Below are 19,402 nucleotides of genomic sequence, written 5' to 3' on the forward strand. Positions count from 1 at the left end.
AAAGACGATCCTTAGATGATAGAACGAGCCACATCGCCGTCATACCTCGTCTAGGTCGCCGAGACTATCGATCAACATACTGAACATTCCACCAATCAATCGATTAACATTAATCATCTGTTAAATAAATTAACAGTAATGTAATTCCTTTGAACCTTGACTTTATGCCATAAACGTTGGCGTCTTCGAATGTCCCTTCTGCCAAAGTGAAAAAACTTCGCTGTTACTTTGGAAAGGCATGAAAGGCGCTACATTTTAGTGCCAAGTTTTCACTCTGTATTTCACTTTTGTTGCTGTGTGAATGCGTGCATTGCCAGCAGGCTAATATGTCTGCCGACAAACATGCATGTCCATTACATGCCGTACTGTTAGCTTAAACTTCGCCACCGCTTCACCTTGTGATGAAGCGGGACGAGAAGAATGTTGATTTGCTTCTCGTCCGATCGATTCATACCAGCGGTTTAGTTCCCTAAAAGAGTCACATCACACGACGAATAATTGGCTTTTTTCGTTGATTTATCGACATTTTTGGGAATTGTCACTCCTTACCTCTAACGATCTACGACTTACATTAACAAGAATCCTCCATAATTCAAAGGCAGTATTAACTGCTTGACTACCTGTCATTTCTCTGAAATGAGAGTCAAACCGGTTGCTATCCTCGTTAGCGTCAAACAAACCCCGTCTAATTATGACGAATTGTGATCTTTAACCCAAAACTCGCGGAAGTACGAGCTAGAAGTTGTCGACCAACTTTATCTGGCTAATCATGCTACCGGTTTGAGTTCATTCGCTTCTTTATTGTGCCTTTCCGGTAATGTGGGAAGTATCTAAAATAAATGTCGCGTGTTTATGATAATTTGGAGCTGTATCGGAAATGTCAGTGATCTTGTGTTCCCATTTTACAGTACGATGCCGTCATAATTTTATCTCTCTTACAATTGATTTAGTTTCTAACTTGATGAAGACGGATGGCCACGGCGAAGGCCTTAAGACATAATAGGTACTAGTAATTGCTACCTACAATACAAAGACAATCATAGTGTTTACTTATTTACAAGACGATCGATGACGGGATACACTGAGGTCGCGACACCTACTTGCGTCCGTTCAGTAATTTTAAATATTTTATAAGTTTGTTCAGACGTGGGAGGTGAATGTCAATTGGAACATGTGTCGTATCGATTCAATATTACAAGTTCGACTGGTCTACATGGCTAAATTACCTATTATTGCTCCAGTTTTTTAATGTTATGACGACTTCGCTCAATAAGGTGCGGCTGTTATGAAATTGTAGAAACGGATAAAGGATTTCGCAGATGCCTTGAACCGACAACCTTGCAATCTAATTTATGGGATCTAGCTACATTTAAGTGACGCTAAAAAAGGTTAATCGTGTGTGAATGAAAATTACGCCAAGTAAAAAAGATTAATTGCCGCTTCTAACACGAAAATTACTTATAATTAACATTTCTGCAGAATTTACGTTTACGTGCTGTTCATGCTTTTCCGTAGAGATAATAGCGAAAAGTGCAATTGCGTTATGTTAATGGCGGGTTGTTGGCCCTTTACCAACACCTCAGTGACCCACTTGATTCGCTTGATGGTGTAGGATGATAACTAGAGCGTTCACCCTTACCTGTATTACATAGTAAAAGTAAGCCAAGATGAATTGGCAAAAATTCTGATTCCTCTGTTTTTTTTTGTGGAAAAGAAGATCTCTAGTTTTACATCAGTCTGACCTAATGGGCTTGTTTTCTGACAGATAACAATGCAAGCTCTGACTGCAATGATTATGTTGCAGTAGCAGTTGTTGACATCAAAGTGACGATTACTTTCTATTATAGTCATTGTCTCGTCTACCTGACGCAACCAGACATTACTGTACTCTATCGCAATGAACTACAAGAAAATATCTACGTAATGCTTACCATTACGAAGATACATAAAGTTTTATTACCCAGCTTTGTTTATAAGGATGTGGTCTAGAATGTTCCAGGGTTTTCTCGTATGCGCCCGCGGTTTGGCCTGTTTTCCCAATTTAAATTAATATTGCCGCAGAGGTTTTTGTGGAGCAAGTTCGTAAATGGAATATATGTTTCTATTTGCAGTGTATACGGAAGAATAAACGGCTCTTATCTTTACACCTACAATACGGGCGAGTGTAGTGCATAGTATATGATGTTGGTAGTACACAGCCATAGATTTATGTATCGTGAAAAGTAGGTAATTGCGTCAGATTATGAAAAACTTTTCTGTTCAACCATATGGTTCAGTTTACACATCTCAACATCGGGTGACACTTTCGTATATTAATTGAAATTCAAAGGCGTATCCAAATTCTGAAGAATGTTCGATAATTTACCCATTTATGTGGACGACTCGATCTCTCGTACGCTATATCCGTCTATTGTTATACAGCGTGTTCAAACATTAAAACTGGCATGTTTATTGTTTTTTCCGCCGCCTGCATCCAGACACTATATCTATGCATTTGAAAAAAATCGACACGATTCGAACGCACGTCGGTAAATGTTATTTGGTTTATTATGCATTCAGATCGTGTTCCGATTTGTAAACCGTTAAAATTTAAATGGCCCGTCCTTATTATGAGGCGCTACGACCTATAGGTAATTGTGTGCGTTCTTATTTTGAATATTATGGATTTGTTGGTCGCATTTAGAATTGCATTGATGCAAATGACTGCTGCCCCCGCATTGGCTAGAATGCGGTTGAATTATACAACCTGTTATAACTTATAAGTTTTGCTAATGCGTAAATGTCAACGAATACGGAACTGTGGAGTAATGTCAACAGTTTTTTATTGTTTTTAATAAAAAATATATTAATAACGTCTTAAGAAAATATTTATCATTTATCCTTGTACTTATGTACAGTAAAATATATTTTTTATTACCAGCCTTGTGGATTTGCTAAATACATAAATTATGGTGTGTAAAATATTTATAATTCCAGTATCTGTTTACCGAACGGACGCGGACGGCGAGTATCAAAACAATACAGATATCAAAGATATGCGAAATATTGATACTGGAATTATATTTATCGTGATAGTTTTGGACTGTTATTGAACCTACCCTAATTTTATAAATTCCCTTTGTATGTGTAACACCGATACTTATTGTTTCTGTAAAGAGACATTTCTCTGTTTTGTATCTCCTGACATGATACAAGTCAGTCATTGATCAGTCAGTCAGTGAAGAATAATAATTTCACTATATATGTAGTTTTATTTTCTCTTCTAAGCATTGCTGAATTGTACAAGTCATCACAGAATACTTGACAATATTGAGTAACATACACTATGAGACTCCAAAATATGAATTCGTATTTGTACACAGCAGAGACTAATCAGTAAAATATTTCAATGTTTCCTCTTACAGAATAAGGCTTATTGCAACACCTTGAATATCATTATGAAGTACTAATGTATTCAAAGGTTATAGTTTTCTATCTGCCCACGATCCAATGGGAAGTGGGCGACAATCGCTAAATATTTGGGCTCTTATCAACCCACGGCTGTTCTAGATTGCCTTATGCACTTCAGAAATATGCGCAGAAATAATATCTATGGATATTTTTGGTCTAAATCTGATCATAAATAGCCAATTTTGTGACAGTCGTAAGATTTTATTGTTAAGCAGATAGACAGGTTATGAATGGCGTATTCTAATATAGCGGAATCAATTTATCATTGATCTGATGTCGATTCGATTTCAATACAGAAATCAAAATCTAACTGCAGGAAAACAAAGAAAAATATTCCTCCAGTCTAAACTATGGTGAAGCAAAGTACAGTTTATTACTTACCGACCTAAACTCGTCGATCTACTTTTGCAATGAAATCAAACAATAAAGCGATCGTGAAGATTAGACATCAATCAAGATCACACGAAACAAAGAAACATCAAACACACGAAAACTGACACAATGAACTCGTGGGAAATGCAACGACGTCTTAATTAAACTCATTTCCCGTTGTAAAGCATAACAGTTAAGCCATTGTACAAGTCCAGCTGACTCATAGGAATTACTTAAACGACAAATTGTGATACAAAAAGCGTGATGGGACAATGTGTTGTGATATCCGTTTATAAGCGGAGTTTAATAACAGAGAGTGGTGGTGCCATTGTGGCTGCACAAAGCATACAAATACAGCGTACAATGGAAGTCTTACATGTCGGTACGTAGCCTGTAAATAGCAAGGTTTCTAAGAACATGCGACTGATTGCTTGCGTAGTGCGTGCTATTTTCAGAGGCGAACTTGCGTGTTTGTTGATGTATCATTTAGCTAAGCATCCACTTAGTACTTTCATCTTGCACTTAAGTTTTCTCCGATTATAGTGAGTGCTTCCGAAGCATGTTAAGTCTAATTTGGCCTGAAGATAACATCGTTGCAGGCAAGTCCTTTATAAGGAAGTGGTTTTACTTAGACCCTGCCTGACGTATTTAGGTCAAGGGGTTACTGCCTTCGGGGTGTTCCGTAATTCTGTCCGCAACATTTTTCTTCCTAATCTATAAAGATAGTTCAGTCCCGCTGCCTTCCAAGTTTTCCCATCTCATTCCTTTTATTATCTTTAGTACGTTTATCACAACCTTCCTTCCTTTCCTAGAAGTTACTTTTACTTACTTAGTCTTAGAAGTTACTTTTGATGTTAAACTCTTCATATCAACCAAGAATTTATTAAAGGTTGTAGGTATAACTACAGCAATGGCTCCAAAACAAAACGGCAACAATGTAGAGGTGATTAAAGAGAATGCACCGCGTGCAGCCAAAGAATTGGGTGTTGAAAGTCTAGCTATTAGTATTAGGAAGAAGATGGCGTGCCTCGACGTCGGTGTTCCAGTCGGACGCTCGCGTGCGCCCATTGTGTAACGAAGGTACAATAGCCCCTGTATGCAGCTGTATGCTCTACACAATAAGTGAACGGAATTTGCACTGCAAAGTATAGGGAGCAGAGTAATTTATTCGCATACAATGTAGTCTAATAGAATTATAATTTCACGCCTTATTTCGTTAAGATAATAAGATTGAAATCCCTACTAATATTATAAATGCGAAAGTAACTCTGTCTGTCTGTCTGTCTTTTCTTCACGCCTAAACTACTGAACCGATTTGTGTGAAATTTGGTACAGACATAATTTGGAACTTGAGAAAGGACATAGAATAGTTTTTATTACAAAGAAATATACAAATAAAAAATAAAATTTATTCCGAACATATAGCGCCATCTATTGGTCTAACCAAAAATCTGCTGAAAGTCACTATTTCACGCGAACGGAGTCGCGGGAAAAAGCTAGTCAAAATATAAGAAGACTACTATTCCGTAATTCCGTTGGTATAAAATCTGGACTTAAATACAATGGCTACTAAGAACTGTTTTTTATTAACCTGCATGAACATTCTTGTAAGTAAACCGTCTGAGTTAAATGGAATCCTTTAATTGCTCGAAGACAAAGGAGGAAAAATTACGTCATAAAATTAATAATCTTCAAATAAAATCTAAATGAAGCAGAATTTCAAACAAAGACAGCAGATTAAGCACTTCCCGCGAAATGTCATGTCCTAAATTCGTCAGAAAATGACGGTTATTATGAGAACAAAAATCAGCATGACCTACTTGGTCCTAATTATTGTTCATCTTACCAAAATCATACGGGAAGTAAAAATGTGATTCATGTTCGAAATATGAATATTGTAGCTGGTTAATTTTATGGTAGCCGTGGCAATGCGCACGAGTGGTGCGTCCGTTCGGTTGTCGCTTTGTCTGTTCCCTTTTGGCCCGTTAATTGGTACTTCCGACCCTCATTGAATTGTGGTGGTCTAGCAATGCAGCTGTGCAGTAGCAGGACATAATAACCTGTCGAATTCAAATCACCCTGTATATTCGGCTTTATGGTATAATGATGGTGCCAGTAACAGATTAGATCTGATGTCACAGGTTAAAGGTGTCATAACGACATCTATAAAATTAGTTAACGTTCTTTAGAAGAAATAACAAATGTATTGTGTCATGCTTATTTATTATGTATGAGAGGATCCTCAAACAACGCAGCGTCCTAACAAAAAACATGGACAAATCTGAAATCAATAAGCGCAAAATAGAATTACAAACATTTTTCTTTCTTGACATACCAACAAACCACTTTTCTAATTAACAAACTTAGTTCAAGTTATGTCGTTCGATCTAACATCCGTATGTCAAAACGTTACTGTAAATGTGGTCACTAGAACAAGACATGACAATTATACACAATCTGTACTAGAACTTATGTAACACACTCTAAACAAAACAAGAACAATAGAATTTGCATCTAAAACAACCAACTGATACGGTAATTATATCATTGCTTCATATGTATGTACTTAATGCTAATGTACTTCTCTACATAAACAAGGATAAGTGACTTCCACAGCTGATCTTAAACTAAAGCCATCTTTACGTACACCATTGATCGATCAGTTAAGATACAAACAGATGACCTTGAGAGATATCGCACGACCTTCAAGAGATCCATTTATTTATACACACATCTGATCAGCCTTGATAAGGCGCACCTAAGTCTAACGCAGTTGTGCTAATAAATGAGTATTTTATGATGCTGTTAGAGGAACTATGCAGATTTTGAACGCGTCATCTTTGTATATCGATGTGTGATGATGATAATGATTTAGTAGAAGTGATATTTGAATAAGAAATGATGGATTGATTGCCTGTAGTTGACTTGAATACGAAAGAAGAGAATGCTTATAGATATAATGCCTTTCAGAGAGGAACGAAAGCTGAAAATATTGGGAGTAGGTCAGGCAGGTCCTATTTTAGTGCAAACGCCTTTTGCACAGAATGCTACCGATATCTAAGGTTTTGAAAAAATGAGGATTTCAATTCAATATTGAGATTAGTGAGTAGTCCGATAGTGCAAACAATTGTAAAATCCTAGGCAGACGTAATTGTTATTTAAAGATTGGAACTTTGTTCACGTTTACATGTCGATGTAAAGCAATAAAGTGTACGTGACAAATATATTAAGAGCAATGACGGATCATGAATTGATGGGTATTATAACACGAGCAGTTTTACGATTGCGAATTTATCGTCAAGGTCTGATGCGTATTGAAAAGACTGCACCATATGTTGTGCCGTTTCTTAGAAGCTGCAGAGTTTGAAAGTACTGCAATTGGCCGAAAAACACGTACGAAGATTTTTGTCCAAATAACGCCAGTAAGAACTCCAGCCAAGCGTTCAAATGCTTGTTTAAACTTCAAAAATCGAACTGTCAAAGCAAACATTTCATAAATTCACGACATGTTTGAAGGCAAAGGAAAACATTTTATAGAGCCTCGCAATCGATAAGAGGCGCCACTCGTCTCGTTTGAAGTGAATGCAGCACGTTTGGAGTATCGAGTGACAAAACAAGTGCAGTGCGCCAACTTGATTGATAGTCAGGCGATTATGCAGAAATAGACGTGTTCGAGAATCTAAATAGAGTGCTGGACATATAACTTTAGAAATAAGTTTTATGTACATGATAAACTAACGAAATAGAGTGCTACTTCTATTTATGGGTCCTAAAGGTGCTGAAAACATTTCCAAACATAAGGATCAATAGGATTGTCAATATAAATCTCAGTAAAAGATACTAAGAGCCTTGATTCATTGAACCATCCCCAAGGGTCTCTACTTTCAGACTAAAGTTAGAAACAGAACTGTAAACATCGGTTTATTTCACTACGGACTCAAAAGGGTTTTTATGTAGGGTTCAAAAGAGGCACAACAAAATGAAAAAGGTGCGAGGGTATGTTCATTTATCCCTATTTACCCTTTGTTTTCTTTGTATCCCATTTAATCTGACACAGCACCTAAAATATTTACATACCTGAAATATATTATATTTCTTTACGCAAGATATTGTAGCTATCCTTTAATATTCAGAAATCTGTGTCAATATCATCAGCCGTCGATAACAATTCAATGTTATCTATAAAGATAAAATAAATTACAAAGGCACATGTTTTGAGAATCAAACGTGAAAACTTAAACAAGTGCTCCACTTTAGTTCTCACGCGATCATAAAGATGCTATTGCTATTCCCAACTCGAGACGGTTTATAAACTTTTGAGAAACGTTTATTATTAAGTTTATTTTATTCTAAACTTTCACACTCCTATTGATGTTTATAACTTCATTACGTCTGTGTCCTACCAAAGAATTGAAAACAATTTTAATATCTTCCCTGTCTCATGAGTCATATACTCCGATGATTACACTATTTTTTGGCTTCGTGGACGGTGAAGTGGTTAAGTCTTCAAATTCTTCTCACGTTGGTCGCGACATTTCAGTCAATACAGCACTAGAATTTTCCTTATACAAACAGTATTTAATACAATTTTCCTTTTCTTTCAGGATCCGTCCGCAGACACCAAGTGAAGTGGTCGAAGGCTGCGGTATATGCGCTCGCGCCGGTGGCGCGGCCGGCGACGGAGGAGTAGCGCTAGGATCTGAACGCGCCTTCACCTTCGACTATGCCTTCGAACCTTCGTCATGCCAGCAGATTGTGTACGACACTTGTGTCAGGAAACTCGTGGAAGCAGCTCTCGATGGATACAATGCTACTGTACTCGCTTATGGTCAGGTCAGTGACATTTTTAAAGGACGTCATAGAATTTCTAAGGGATGGCAATTCTTTAGAATTGTATATGCAGCAGAAATTCTAAACGTTATGTTAATGTACTCATATATTTGGAAGAAATTATAACTAACGTATTTTATGTGCAAGGGGGGGCTTCTTATTGCGCCCTTATTGCGAAAGAGTCTATTTGTATGAATCGTCTGCATCAAAAATATATTAATACTAGCTGGTGCCCGCGACTTCGTCTGCGCAGGTTTAGTATTTCGAACAATATGTTTACAAATTGTAGCCTATGTGTTATTCTGATGTATAAGCTATATTATTGTAAAGTTTCATTAAAATCCATTCAGTAGTTTTTGCGTGAAAGAGTAACAAACATCCATACATCCATACATACAAACTTTCGCGTTTATAATATTATATAATAGTAGTTAATATTAGTAGGATATTTCAATACAACGTTAACTTTAAGCGTCCAATAAAATAATTCAATTGTCAAAGAGCGTCGACCTGAAAACTGCAAAAGAAAGTTAGACGTACCGTGCACTTTATTTGTTCGTGCCATCCAAAATTGTGTTTATCATGCGAACTTTCAGTCTGTCTGTAAGCTCTTTGTTTCTCGTTGAAATGTTTCTATTGACCCAGTTTGGCTAAAAATATGAGGAAGAACACTAGTCTCACTAGGCTTTAGTGGTATTGTTGCAGCTACAGTGTGTTTTCATGTCTGTTCCGCCTCGCTCGCGGGGTGCATTGTGTTGTCTAGTAGGCTTGAGGTTAAAGGTACGTTTGAGTGTAGTAGACTAATGGGGACACTCTCCAGAACTCACGTTGTGAGAATTAGCAGCAAAAATACAAAACATGCGGCCTGCATTGTACTGAACGTGAAATGTAAAAGCGTCAGTGTATTGCAATTATTATATCCCCTTTCTAATCAAGATAACAGGTCTCCCTAGTTTTATAGAATGCATTAAAAGCACTAGTACATGTTTCGTCGAAAAACCACATTGCTGTCCACTACCTACTACGGCTAATTCTATTGCCATGGGTTAACCCCATGAATCACGGGAAGGCTTGGCAAATTGACAGGACTTGACCGCAGTTCAAAATGCTTTCTTAACTTTATTGTCTCCTGATGTATAGGCTTGTCCCATTAGGCGTAAGTAATTGGCTACATTGCCAATCTTCTTAATTAAATAATACGTATGTTAGCAACTACGTGATATCTTAGAGACTGCTCTATTTTTGCGAAAATAAACGGCCAGTATCTGCTTGCTTATGCTAAATGACAAAAACATTGCCATTTACATGGTAAGCTGTAGATTTACATACAGGCTTAATAGCTAGCGTTATGCGTACTTGAACCAGGAGTACCAAGTCGCATACTTTCAACTCAGTCAAAAGCAAGTGTAGTACAAGAGTGTGGGAAGTAGTAGCACTCCTCAGCCTGATTGCTAGAAAGAAGGTCAGTAGAAAAACGAGTGGGTACTCTTAAGGGCACGGTCTGATGGTCCAGACGTTTTGATATGTCGGCAGACAATACAATGCAAAGAGTTCAAGGCGAAGATAGTGGACGGATAAGAACAGGCCAGGCATGTTATTATGATTGTGTCTGAAAACTGTTGTAGGTATACTGTGTCTATTGAATGTAGATGAAAATATGAAAGGTGTGGAGTTACTATTATGCATATTTCATTGAAAATATTTTTTGCATTTCACTGCCAAGACTTCTTCTTTCTTAATGTTTGTCACTAAGACTTCTTTTTTCTGTTTGTCATTAAGAAAGTAGGAGTCTGAATGCAAGAAATAATTCCCTGGCAACACAGAATGACTAACTACTTATAAGCTGTAAATGTCTTTTGAAAAGACAGTAACATGAAATCAAACATAACAAATCAGGACATGGTATAAAAAGAATCCTTGCAACTTGGTGATCCTTCCACAAGGGTCTTAGCTACAAAGTAAACCACTAAACCCATATAGAGTTACTACAAGTCCACAACAATTCTATTAAAACACCGTGAAGGCCGAACAACCTGACTTTAATTACAAACATACACAGAACAGTATGGTGCTGTTTATCATTTTATAGCTAAACATGTTTGAGTATGACGTGTCTTTGATATCCGGAAAGTTTTCGTTGAAGGAAAAATATTATGGTACTCTATAGTTTTTATCTCTCTATCTTGTTTTATTACAAACCTAACAAGAGTTTTTCAAAGAGTACTAATGGCTTTTGTTACTGCAGAATCTTGATGTGTTGATACTTCACTTGAAAGTTCTTCATTCGAACACCTTTCGCTACAAAGGTTTAAGTGTACGTAGGTAGGTGTACTGTGAGAAAATTTTAAACGAAAGATTGAAGCTTTATAGAAGAACATTATTCTTTTATTATATAGTTTCGTTCCATTGCATTAGTGCATGGTGCATGTGCATTGACTAAAATAGGCTATAGGCCATAAAAGTGTGGACTAAGTACGAATTGTTCCTGCACCATAACATACCATTTTATGCCATAGTAAAATCGTATAGGCAATAAACTTTATTAAAGCTAGATTTAATGTTTGAGAAAGAAAATACAACGTATTGAATTAAAATAAAGCCTCTAGTACTGGCTTTTATTATTTCCTGAAGGATTTAAGTTATATGCTTCCTAAAACAAAGAATTCTGATAGTTAAAGCTGTAGTTCCTTATTCGTTTGGTCTATACATACTCTGATCGACTCTGATTTGCTATGTATAAAAACCATGAACTTAATTTTTTAAAACTTCAACCTTGAAGCTTTTCGTAGTACGCTAAATGTATGGTGACATAATTTAGGTGAACATACTGACGCAATCGATATTTTAATTAGAAGTTATTGGGTCAAGTGCGTGCGTGTTTTAGAACTTACCAGACATTTTCTGCAGGATTACTTGTACCCTAAGAGGAACTATTTATAATGTCTTGGGCTTACTGAGCTCCTTTGTGGAAATTTTCATCAGTCTAAAGTATACCTTCACCGTATACAAACAATGGTGCGGTCCCAGTATCATTTCTATTGTGTTAGGAACTCCTCTCTCGGCTTCCTATTTATTAAATGTCCGTCCATGAAACTTTGTTGATTTCTTAATTATTTGACATGATTGATTCTTTTAGAATGTTCCTTTGATATGCAATACAGTTAATCTAGCCATTCGTCATGTAGCTCATGAAAGCTTTCTATTTCACGATCCTGTGATCTGGGGCGATCATTGACGGGCTTAAATACAGTGTACCTTACATAATTGTCGATAGTAATGCCATACTATTCTACAGAAAAATGCTTATCATCACTAACATCGAAGGCACGGCTTGTAAAAACCGTAGCATGATCGCAAAAAACCCTCTTTGCATTGCGTGAGTAGTTCTCATTTCACGAGCCAACCAAATTGTTCATTAAAACTTGGACAATATACCAGTCATCTATTTCAGTGACGGGAACAAAAAGTTTTCAGCGTATGCATTGATACTTTACCATAATCTGACTTTTCGAATAAGGAACTAGTTCCTTGACTTGTATCCAGGTTAACGTGATTCGTTTATATTTATTTTATAGCCGTTCTTAACTACTGATTCTATTGATAAGTACCATATTTACTATAATGCTTGCATCGTATGTTACCAGGGGCGAGACCACCAACTTAACGTAACTTAGCAAAAGTCGTTGAACCGTTAAAACATGGCTTTTTTGTTCTTAATATTTTTTTGCTTCCCTTCCGCAGTAGGTGTATTAAGTTTCGCTTCTTTAGTAGTATTTAAACTGTGTAGAACATTACTTAAAAGCATGACAATGAACGAATTGGAGCCGAGCTTATTTTTTCCGTCTCTATTATCAGTAACAGGCGTTATTTCAACAAGTCATTTAAAGAAGTAAATTACGCAGATAGTTTTTATAGTATCACATGGAACGGCCCATTGCTGCATCACGGTCAATTTGAAGTCGTTCCGACCCATTTCGTACAAACACCAGCGGCGTCAAAGTGGCACACATGCTAATATCGTGCGATTGTACACCCACGCTCGGACTACATAAATTATATCCTCGCCCCTTTCAATATATTATGTGTAACGCCAACATTTATAGGAATAAATTGACAGGAAGTCGCTAAAAGTCGTGAGGGGAAAGGGCTTCTGATATTTATTATTGGGGACTTGTAAAATAGTGTCGTTGATGCTAGAATCTGATGGATAGGCTGCAGGACCCAGTGACAATTTGATGTTGACTCATCCCAAAATGGGTGTCAAAAGACGCGACATAACTTGGATATACATGCTTCCAATTTAAGTCCAACAAAGCCTCAAAGATTAGCATTCGATCATAACACTACACGCACAAATAGGCTAGATCGTTGTAACACGCTGACGTAACAACCATGCAAAACAGATCTACGTTCAATGCGATCTTTATCTGGCGTGAAGTAGTCTCGCCATATAGGCTCGTAGTAACTCGGGCGGCTGCCCACGTGCCTCCGCTAATTATGTTACGATACAAAAACTCAATGACAGAACACATTATGATTTGCATGCGATGTTAACAATAAAAGTTGAGCGCTGCGCAGGCGGCGGTCCTTGCCTCAGCCCGCCCACGCCGACCTCCTTGCGCTGAACTTATTGAGCCAAGCCGCTAATTATGCGCCTCAGTTAAACATGATTACTTTATATTAAGCATTTATCTCGTGAAGAATTTCTTAATATGGTAACTCATAATTGTCCAATTTACAGTCCAGATTATCTCTTACTGTGATCAAAATTAATTGGACATCATTCGCTGAGTTTAATGGTCGGCTCGATAATGTCTCGCTTATATTGCACTGTTTAACTTTCATCAGAGTTCCACGTGCAATCGTTTGTTTACCTGAAGCCACTGGCTTATTATTACGGTAAGTGCTTTAATTCACTTTGAAGCCAATGCTGACTATTGATTTGTTTAGATAATACAGTGCAGGGTGTTCATACGGCTCCCCTTTTGTTCCGTAATGGCCGAAGCCAGCTGGAACAAAATATTTATGTGTCTTAAAACAACTTTTATCCCAATACCACCCAGAGGGATATGAGTTGGTGACCACCCTATCTTTCGTACTGAACAACTAGGTTTCTTGTTTCTAAATTAAGTAACTTACTCGTCTTCATCTAATTTCCTTTCCTTTGCGAACATAAGGTATTCTGCCTTAGCTTACTCATGTTGCAATTAATAACAACTTCAAATCTACAGGTGTATATTTGCAGCGAGAGCTGCGTACAGACACCTCTGTATTAATTATAAATCTGCCAAACCCGATTGTATCTGCAAAAGCAATTCCGAAGTATGATCAAACGAAAGTAACTGGAAACTTCTATTCAACCATCCGCTCACATCATTAATTCCAGAAATAACCTGAAAAATTAACAAAGTAGGTTCGACGTGAATTGTCACTTGACCTACTTGGTTCATAAAGCATGCATTTCCGAAACAATTTTTGCTGTACCTGAAATATCCGTGACTAGTGTGCTCAATTGAGCTGGTTAGTCTTGCGAGGTGCGTTGACCTTGCTCGTGAACTTCATAGAGATGTGCCCGCCTTATCTTATCGGCGTGAAACTGCTCGTAATTGCTATAATGAAGCCGTTGCCTGTAATTTATTGGCAATGACTCAGATTTTTGGGAGCGCCTTTGAACCGTTACGCGAGAAAATGGGGTTAGTAGTTAGCGAAGTTATAATTATGACACGAAAAATTTGGTGCTGTAGATTGATTTTTTTGCATACACAAATCACCGTGTATGAATCATGCGTAGTAGTCTGAACACTTGAAAGCAAAGATGAAATAAAACCATCTATTTTTTGTAGTCGTGGATCTTGACATCCGTCGATAGTTGCAAGAAATAACCATCTCGGTTCAAGATCGTAATCATCCTCAAGATTATAAACAATTACACAGAAGTACAAAAACACAAATACATAGATTCAACAGTCAAGGTGTGTATTTAACTAATAATACCTAAACACAATGATGATTCCTTCATTCTATTTCTACGGCAAACTACGCTTATAATGACAACCACGATGAGTGAGTGCTCCTTCAAATAGAATATCGGTTCCTTGTCTCTTTGTCTAGCTGTTATCGACGGATATCCGGCCCTTTGACATAGCCCTTTTATCAATATAAAGGCATGACACACTTCCACAAATTACCTATTGAACGTTATATCTAATCTATAAGAGAAAGGGCTGGCTTTTGCTAGGATTAATGGAGAAGGTTCTGGTGAAAGTACAGATATAATAATTGGTTTACCCTATCGAAAAGGTCAGGTAATAGTTAAAGTATAAGATAAAGCCCAATCAAAAAGTATTTAACCGGTAATTTATTCTGCATCATTATAGAAAAAAAGGGCAGTAGATGGTGTTCAAAATGAATCGAAAACGCCTAGAGTATTTATTTTCTTTAGTTTGATATAAGAATAACAAGTAAAACCTTGTCAATCAAGTCCACGGAATGTTGCTTCAAGTATTTCCCTAATATCAATGTTGACATTAAAAACATCCTTCTCAGGTTAAACATACCTTGAAAACCAGAACCAAACGACGCAAAATTGCTTCGAACAGTCGCTCACGATATGTTCGTAATGGACCATAAAATGCGTGGTGCTATTGACCCGTGGCCATATGCCTTCGGAAGGTCGAATGTCATACCGGCCAGATACAACGAACCAGTTCGGAGTTCAAGCCATTATCTAATCGAGCGAGTAAAATAAGAATTCAAGGCGTTCTCGATTTGGTAACTCGATATATGAATGAATGGACAGGTGTTGGTAAATCGATGTCCGTTTTGCGATTCCTTCTCGATTGCGGTTTCTCGCCTACTGCTTTCCGAATTTGGATTATTTAGGATTTGGATTTTTTCGTTTTAGGCGTTTTGCAATCGTAGGATCATATTTTTCAATCAACCTTGGACTGAGCAAAGATGGTCTCAGGCGATATATGCATTGGACTTTTATTTATTTCGATAAAAAAGTGAAATCGATTGAATTTTCACAAGAGGCAATAAAGATAAACCAAAGCCTAAAAGAAAGCATAACTTACAACATAAAAATATTTCAATAGCTTCGTTTAAGTACGTCATCAGTTTTCATGAAAAGTTTTGTACTTAAATATTTAATCCAAGCTCGAAAGTTTCGCTGAAAAGAAATCGCGTAAGATTTATAAGAACTTTTAAAACAGTTCAAACAACTCATTAAGCCCTGATTTATTGTAATAACCTTTAGCTTATTAAATTATAAACAATGATAAAGGAGCGTCGTAATTTACGTTTTGATGTTTTACGACTAGTTTTATTGCAAAAGGGTTCCCCTTTTCATCAACACTGTCATTCATAATTTCTTTGACTGTTCCAACGTTCTGGTAGTCAGTAGAATGTAGTATTGTAAACTTATCAGTGTTCTCCTCAGAATGTCTTTCACACATCGACAAAGTTTAACCAGCAATGCTTTTCCTTACTTGCAACTCTTGCGCCTTCTATAAGTTTCCATAGTGTGCCTACTTGTGTATGCTCTTTGTTAAAAGCACAGCCATTGAAACCAGCACGAAACATTTAAGGGCAGCGGGTGACGACGTTAGCGCCTGCGCCGTAAATGGGCGGGCGGCGCGCGCCTATGATCTATATCTGTGCGTTCGCGCATACCGCGCCGCACATAGGAGTATTTAACCCAAAAAATCGATCAAAAGTCAAATATTACAAAGTATTCATAGAAGGTAGTTTTTGCTACCTGGCAAAACGGTAGGGTCGGGGGGACAATAAACCGCTCAACTCTCTTTTGTTCTTGCTAAAATTCCGTTCACAATCAGTCGTCTTTCTAACGCAAGCTTGATCGCACGAACTCAATACCCAGTGAAAGTGAGTTAACTTAATTGTTAAAAATAAGCGTGACAGTTAGATTACTCGGTATAAATCATATTTTAGTTATGGACGGTGCAGAACAAGGTATGTAAAATTTATATTACTATTTTTTTTGTAATATATACCTTTAACAATTATTTACTCCATCTTTTATGGGGTACATTAAAAAGATGAGTCGATTTTAGCCTTTTCCAATATTTCAAAGTCTTTTTGTTGTATTTCCGGACTTTTCCCGGGTCAAATTCTTTTTTCATCCTGTTGTTAGATATGCATATTAGAAATTTAAAAAGAAAATAGCTGCCAATATGTGCCAAAATGAAAACATTTTGAAAATTAAGTGCATGTGGTATTTACAAAAACAAACTTTATTTTGCGGTCACTTAAGTTAATTTCAGATTTCTCTTGTTGTAGGGTCTTCTGGTACAAAGGTCGTGACGCGAAATTATGTTTTCCGAAAATCGAGGGAATATACTGAACCAGATTTCGGAAAAAAGTTGGATTTATTGGAGTTTGAAATAATTAATGACTCTTCATTCCCAACTGATCAAAAATCATAGTTTATTCAAACATTTTCTCGTCTCAAGTCTGAAATGAAGTCTAAGTGGCAGACAGCAAAGAGAACAGAAAGTGTATTTTTGAAAAAATACCATGATTGGTTACAAGGCACTCTTGAAATACCGAAAAAAATAATATTGAAAAATCCCCGGTCGGCCAAGCAAAGAGTTCGCGGAACTAACAGACTGCAGTAAGCGTCGGAAGACATCACATTTACGAGGCAAAAATGAAGCAGATACACTAATTTATGCAGGTCAAATGGCGCTTCGTGATAAAGGAAATGTGGATGGTGCATACGTGATAAAATATATTATGGCATCCCCAACACGTGGTCGGAAATATCGTGAAGCTTTCAGAAAGAGCGCAACTCCTGAAGCAAAAATTAAGCAACTATCGCCAAGTCAGGCTTTGTCTATATTTGTGGAAGCTGCATTAACAAGAAAGCAGTACGAAATAATTAGAGAAAGTTCTAAAAAACTATATCCGTGCTATTCCATTTTACAAAAAGCAAAACAAGATTGCTATCCAAATGCCGAGTCTTATAGGGTCACTGAAACGTGTGCAGAAATTCAGTTACAAGCATTATTATTTTAATAAATGGGCCTACAGTTATTAGACACGCCATACTACCAATAGGGGCCTTATCAGAAGAAGCTGCAGAGGCTCGTAATAAACATTTTCGAAAATTCAGGGAACAATATGCAAGAAAATTCAGTAGAACTGACTGTAATATGGATGTCTTAAATAGATTATTATTAACATCAGACCCATATTTGACAAGTATTAGACGAAAAGTGACTAAAAAATCAATAAATTTTAAACTAGAAACTAGGGAAATGTTAATGTCCTACGAAGTTGATAAGGATAAAGAGAATGCAGAAGATAGTGAACATGATTCAGATGAAGAAGAGTAGTTATAAGCGATTTAATTAATTTAATAATGTATTAGTTTATAAGTTTTTAATTAATACGTCTAAATTGTTAAAGATTGCAATAAACAAATAGAGACAAATTATTTTTTTTACACTTATTTCAAATTCCTGTTAAAAAATAAATCAAAATAGTATTTTTTTTTACTTTTTGAGTACATTTTAATGCCAATAAATAAATTATAGCAGATAAATAATTTTGATCGACTTTATTGATCAAATACCCCTATGTGCGCCGTTTCCTACATACTAAGCGTTAGGACGACCACACACTTGCTTCTAGATCATTCTTTTGAAGCCCACGTGTTGGGTTCTTGCCTATAGGTACAGGGTCGGCAACTGTTTGCAGCTTATGCATAATGCTGCCTTTATCTTTCAATGAAACGATGATATTGCTTATAATTTCCTTTGGGTACTTATTACCTTACCTGACCTTATTATCGCTTATAACTTCTTCTCCTTCCTGTCCTGTTCCCAAGTAATTTGGGGTCGGCGTAATATTTACTTTTCTTCTCTCTGTCAAATGTCATACTAACATCCACTTCCTTCTTATACATGTCCTTTTTACCTTGGTGTGAAAAAAATCATTGTGGCTGAATTCACTAAGTAAATTAGCAGATAAATCGATATTAAAGTTATTACTGTCTAAATTATAGCCATCTTTAACGACATCAATTATTTAGGGCCCTATTTTGGCGCACTTAATGTGTGGTAAAGCAATATAAACTTCAATCATTGAACTCATTACAATTCTATCCTTACGTATATCGTTATATACAGCTGTGTGTGGTCCACCTTATTGTTTATGTTGATTCATTCTCTAAATATGTAAATGCCGGTGGTCCGATTTCATGCCATTTACAGTATTGTGGTCTTTGTCGAGTACTGTACGTAAATGGGAGAAAAATGCTCCGGTCGTTAGCATAATGAGCTAGTTAACGCCACTTACAGCTCAATTTATTCAGCGATCACTACAAATTGAGTATTGATTGAAGAGATGTTAGCCTTGACGTTGTTATTGCATAGAAATGTCGTATTGTCTCTCGGGTATTACTGTGGGCGCTACTTAGAAAAACTTCTGACGTAGGATCTTAAGTATTTGCTTTCGGAAGTTTGTCTCGTGCCTTATTAACACCTCGTAAACCTTCAGTTGCTGCATCATTCACTCGTCTACACACATTACCTAATTAGGTTTCAGATTCTAATCTACCTACTATTCTACTTCATCATCACCGCCTACTTCATAAAACAATAATTTCATCACTATTGAAATCCCGATTTCTGTATTCCGATCAGTATTCGAGATAAAATCGCTCATGTGTCAACGTCCTGAAAGGGCGACGAATGGTAGTGACATTTGTTACGCTGGGCATTTA

General features: G+C 36.8%; 1 protein-coding gene across 1 annotated transcript in view; it reads left to right on the forward strand.

The window, feature by feature from the left end:
• Window positions 1-19,402, forward strand: part of LOC110372898 (kinesin-like protein KIF21A) — a 67,265-nt gene that overhangs the window by 8,897 nt on the left and 38,966 nt on the right. Inside the window, exon 3 of the mRNA XM_064043669.1 lies at window positions 8,427-8,655. Within this exon, the coding sequence (XP_063899739.1) occupies window positions 8,427-8,655 (229 nt within the window). The remainder of the gene's footprint in view (window positions 1-8,426; window positions 8,656-19,402) is intronic.

The sequence above is a fragment of the Helicoverpa armigera genome, chromosome 3 (assembly GCF_030705265.1).
Source record: "Helicoverpa armigera isolate CAAS_96S chromosome 3, ASM3070526v1, whole genome shotgun sequence".
In the NCBI taxonomy this organism is placed as follows: domain Eukaryota; kingdom Metazoa; phylum Arthropoda; class Insecta; order Lepidoptera; family Noctuidae; genus Helicoverpa; species Helicoverpa armigera.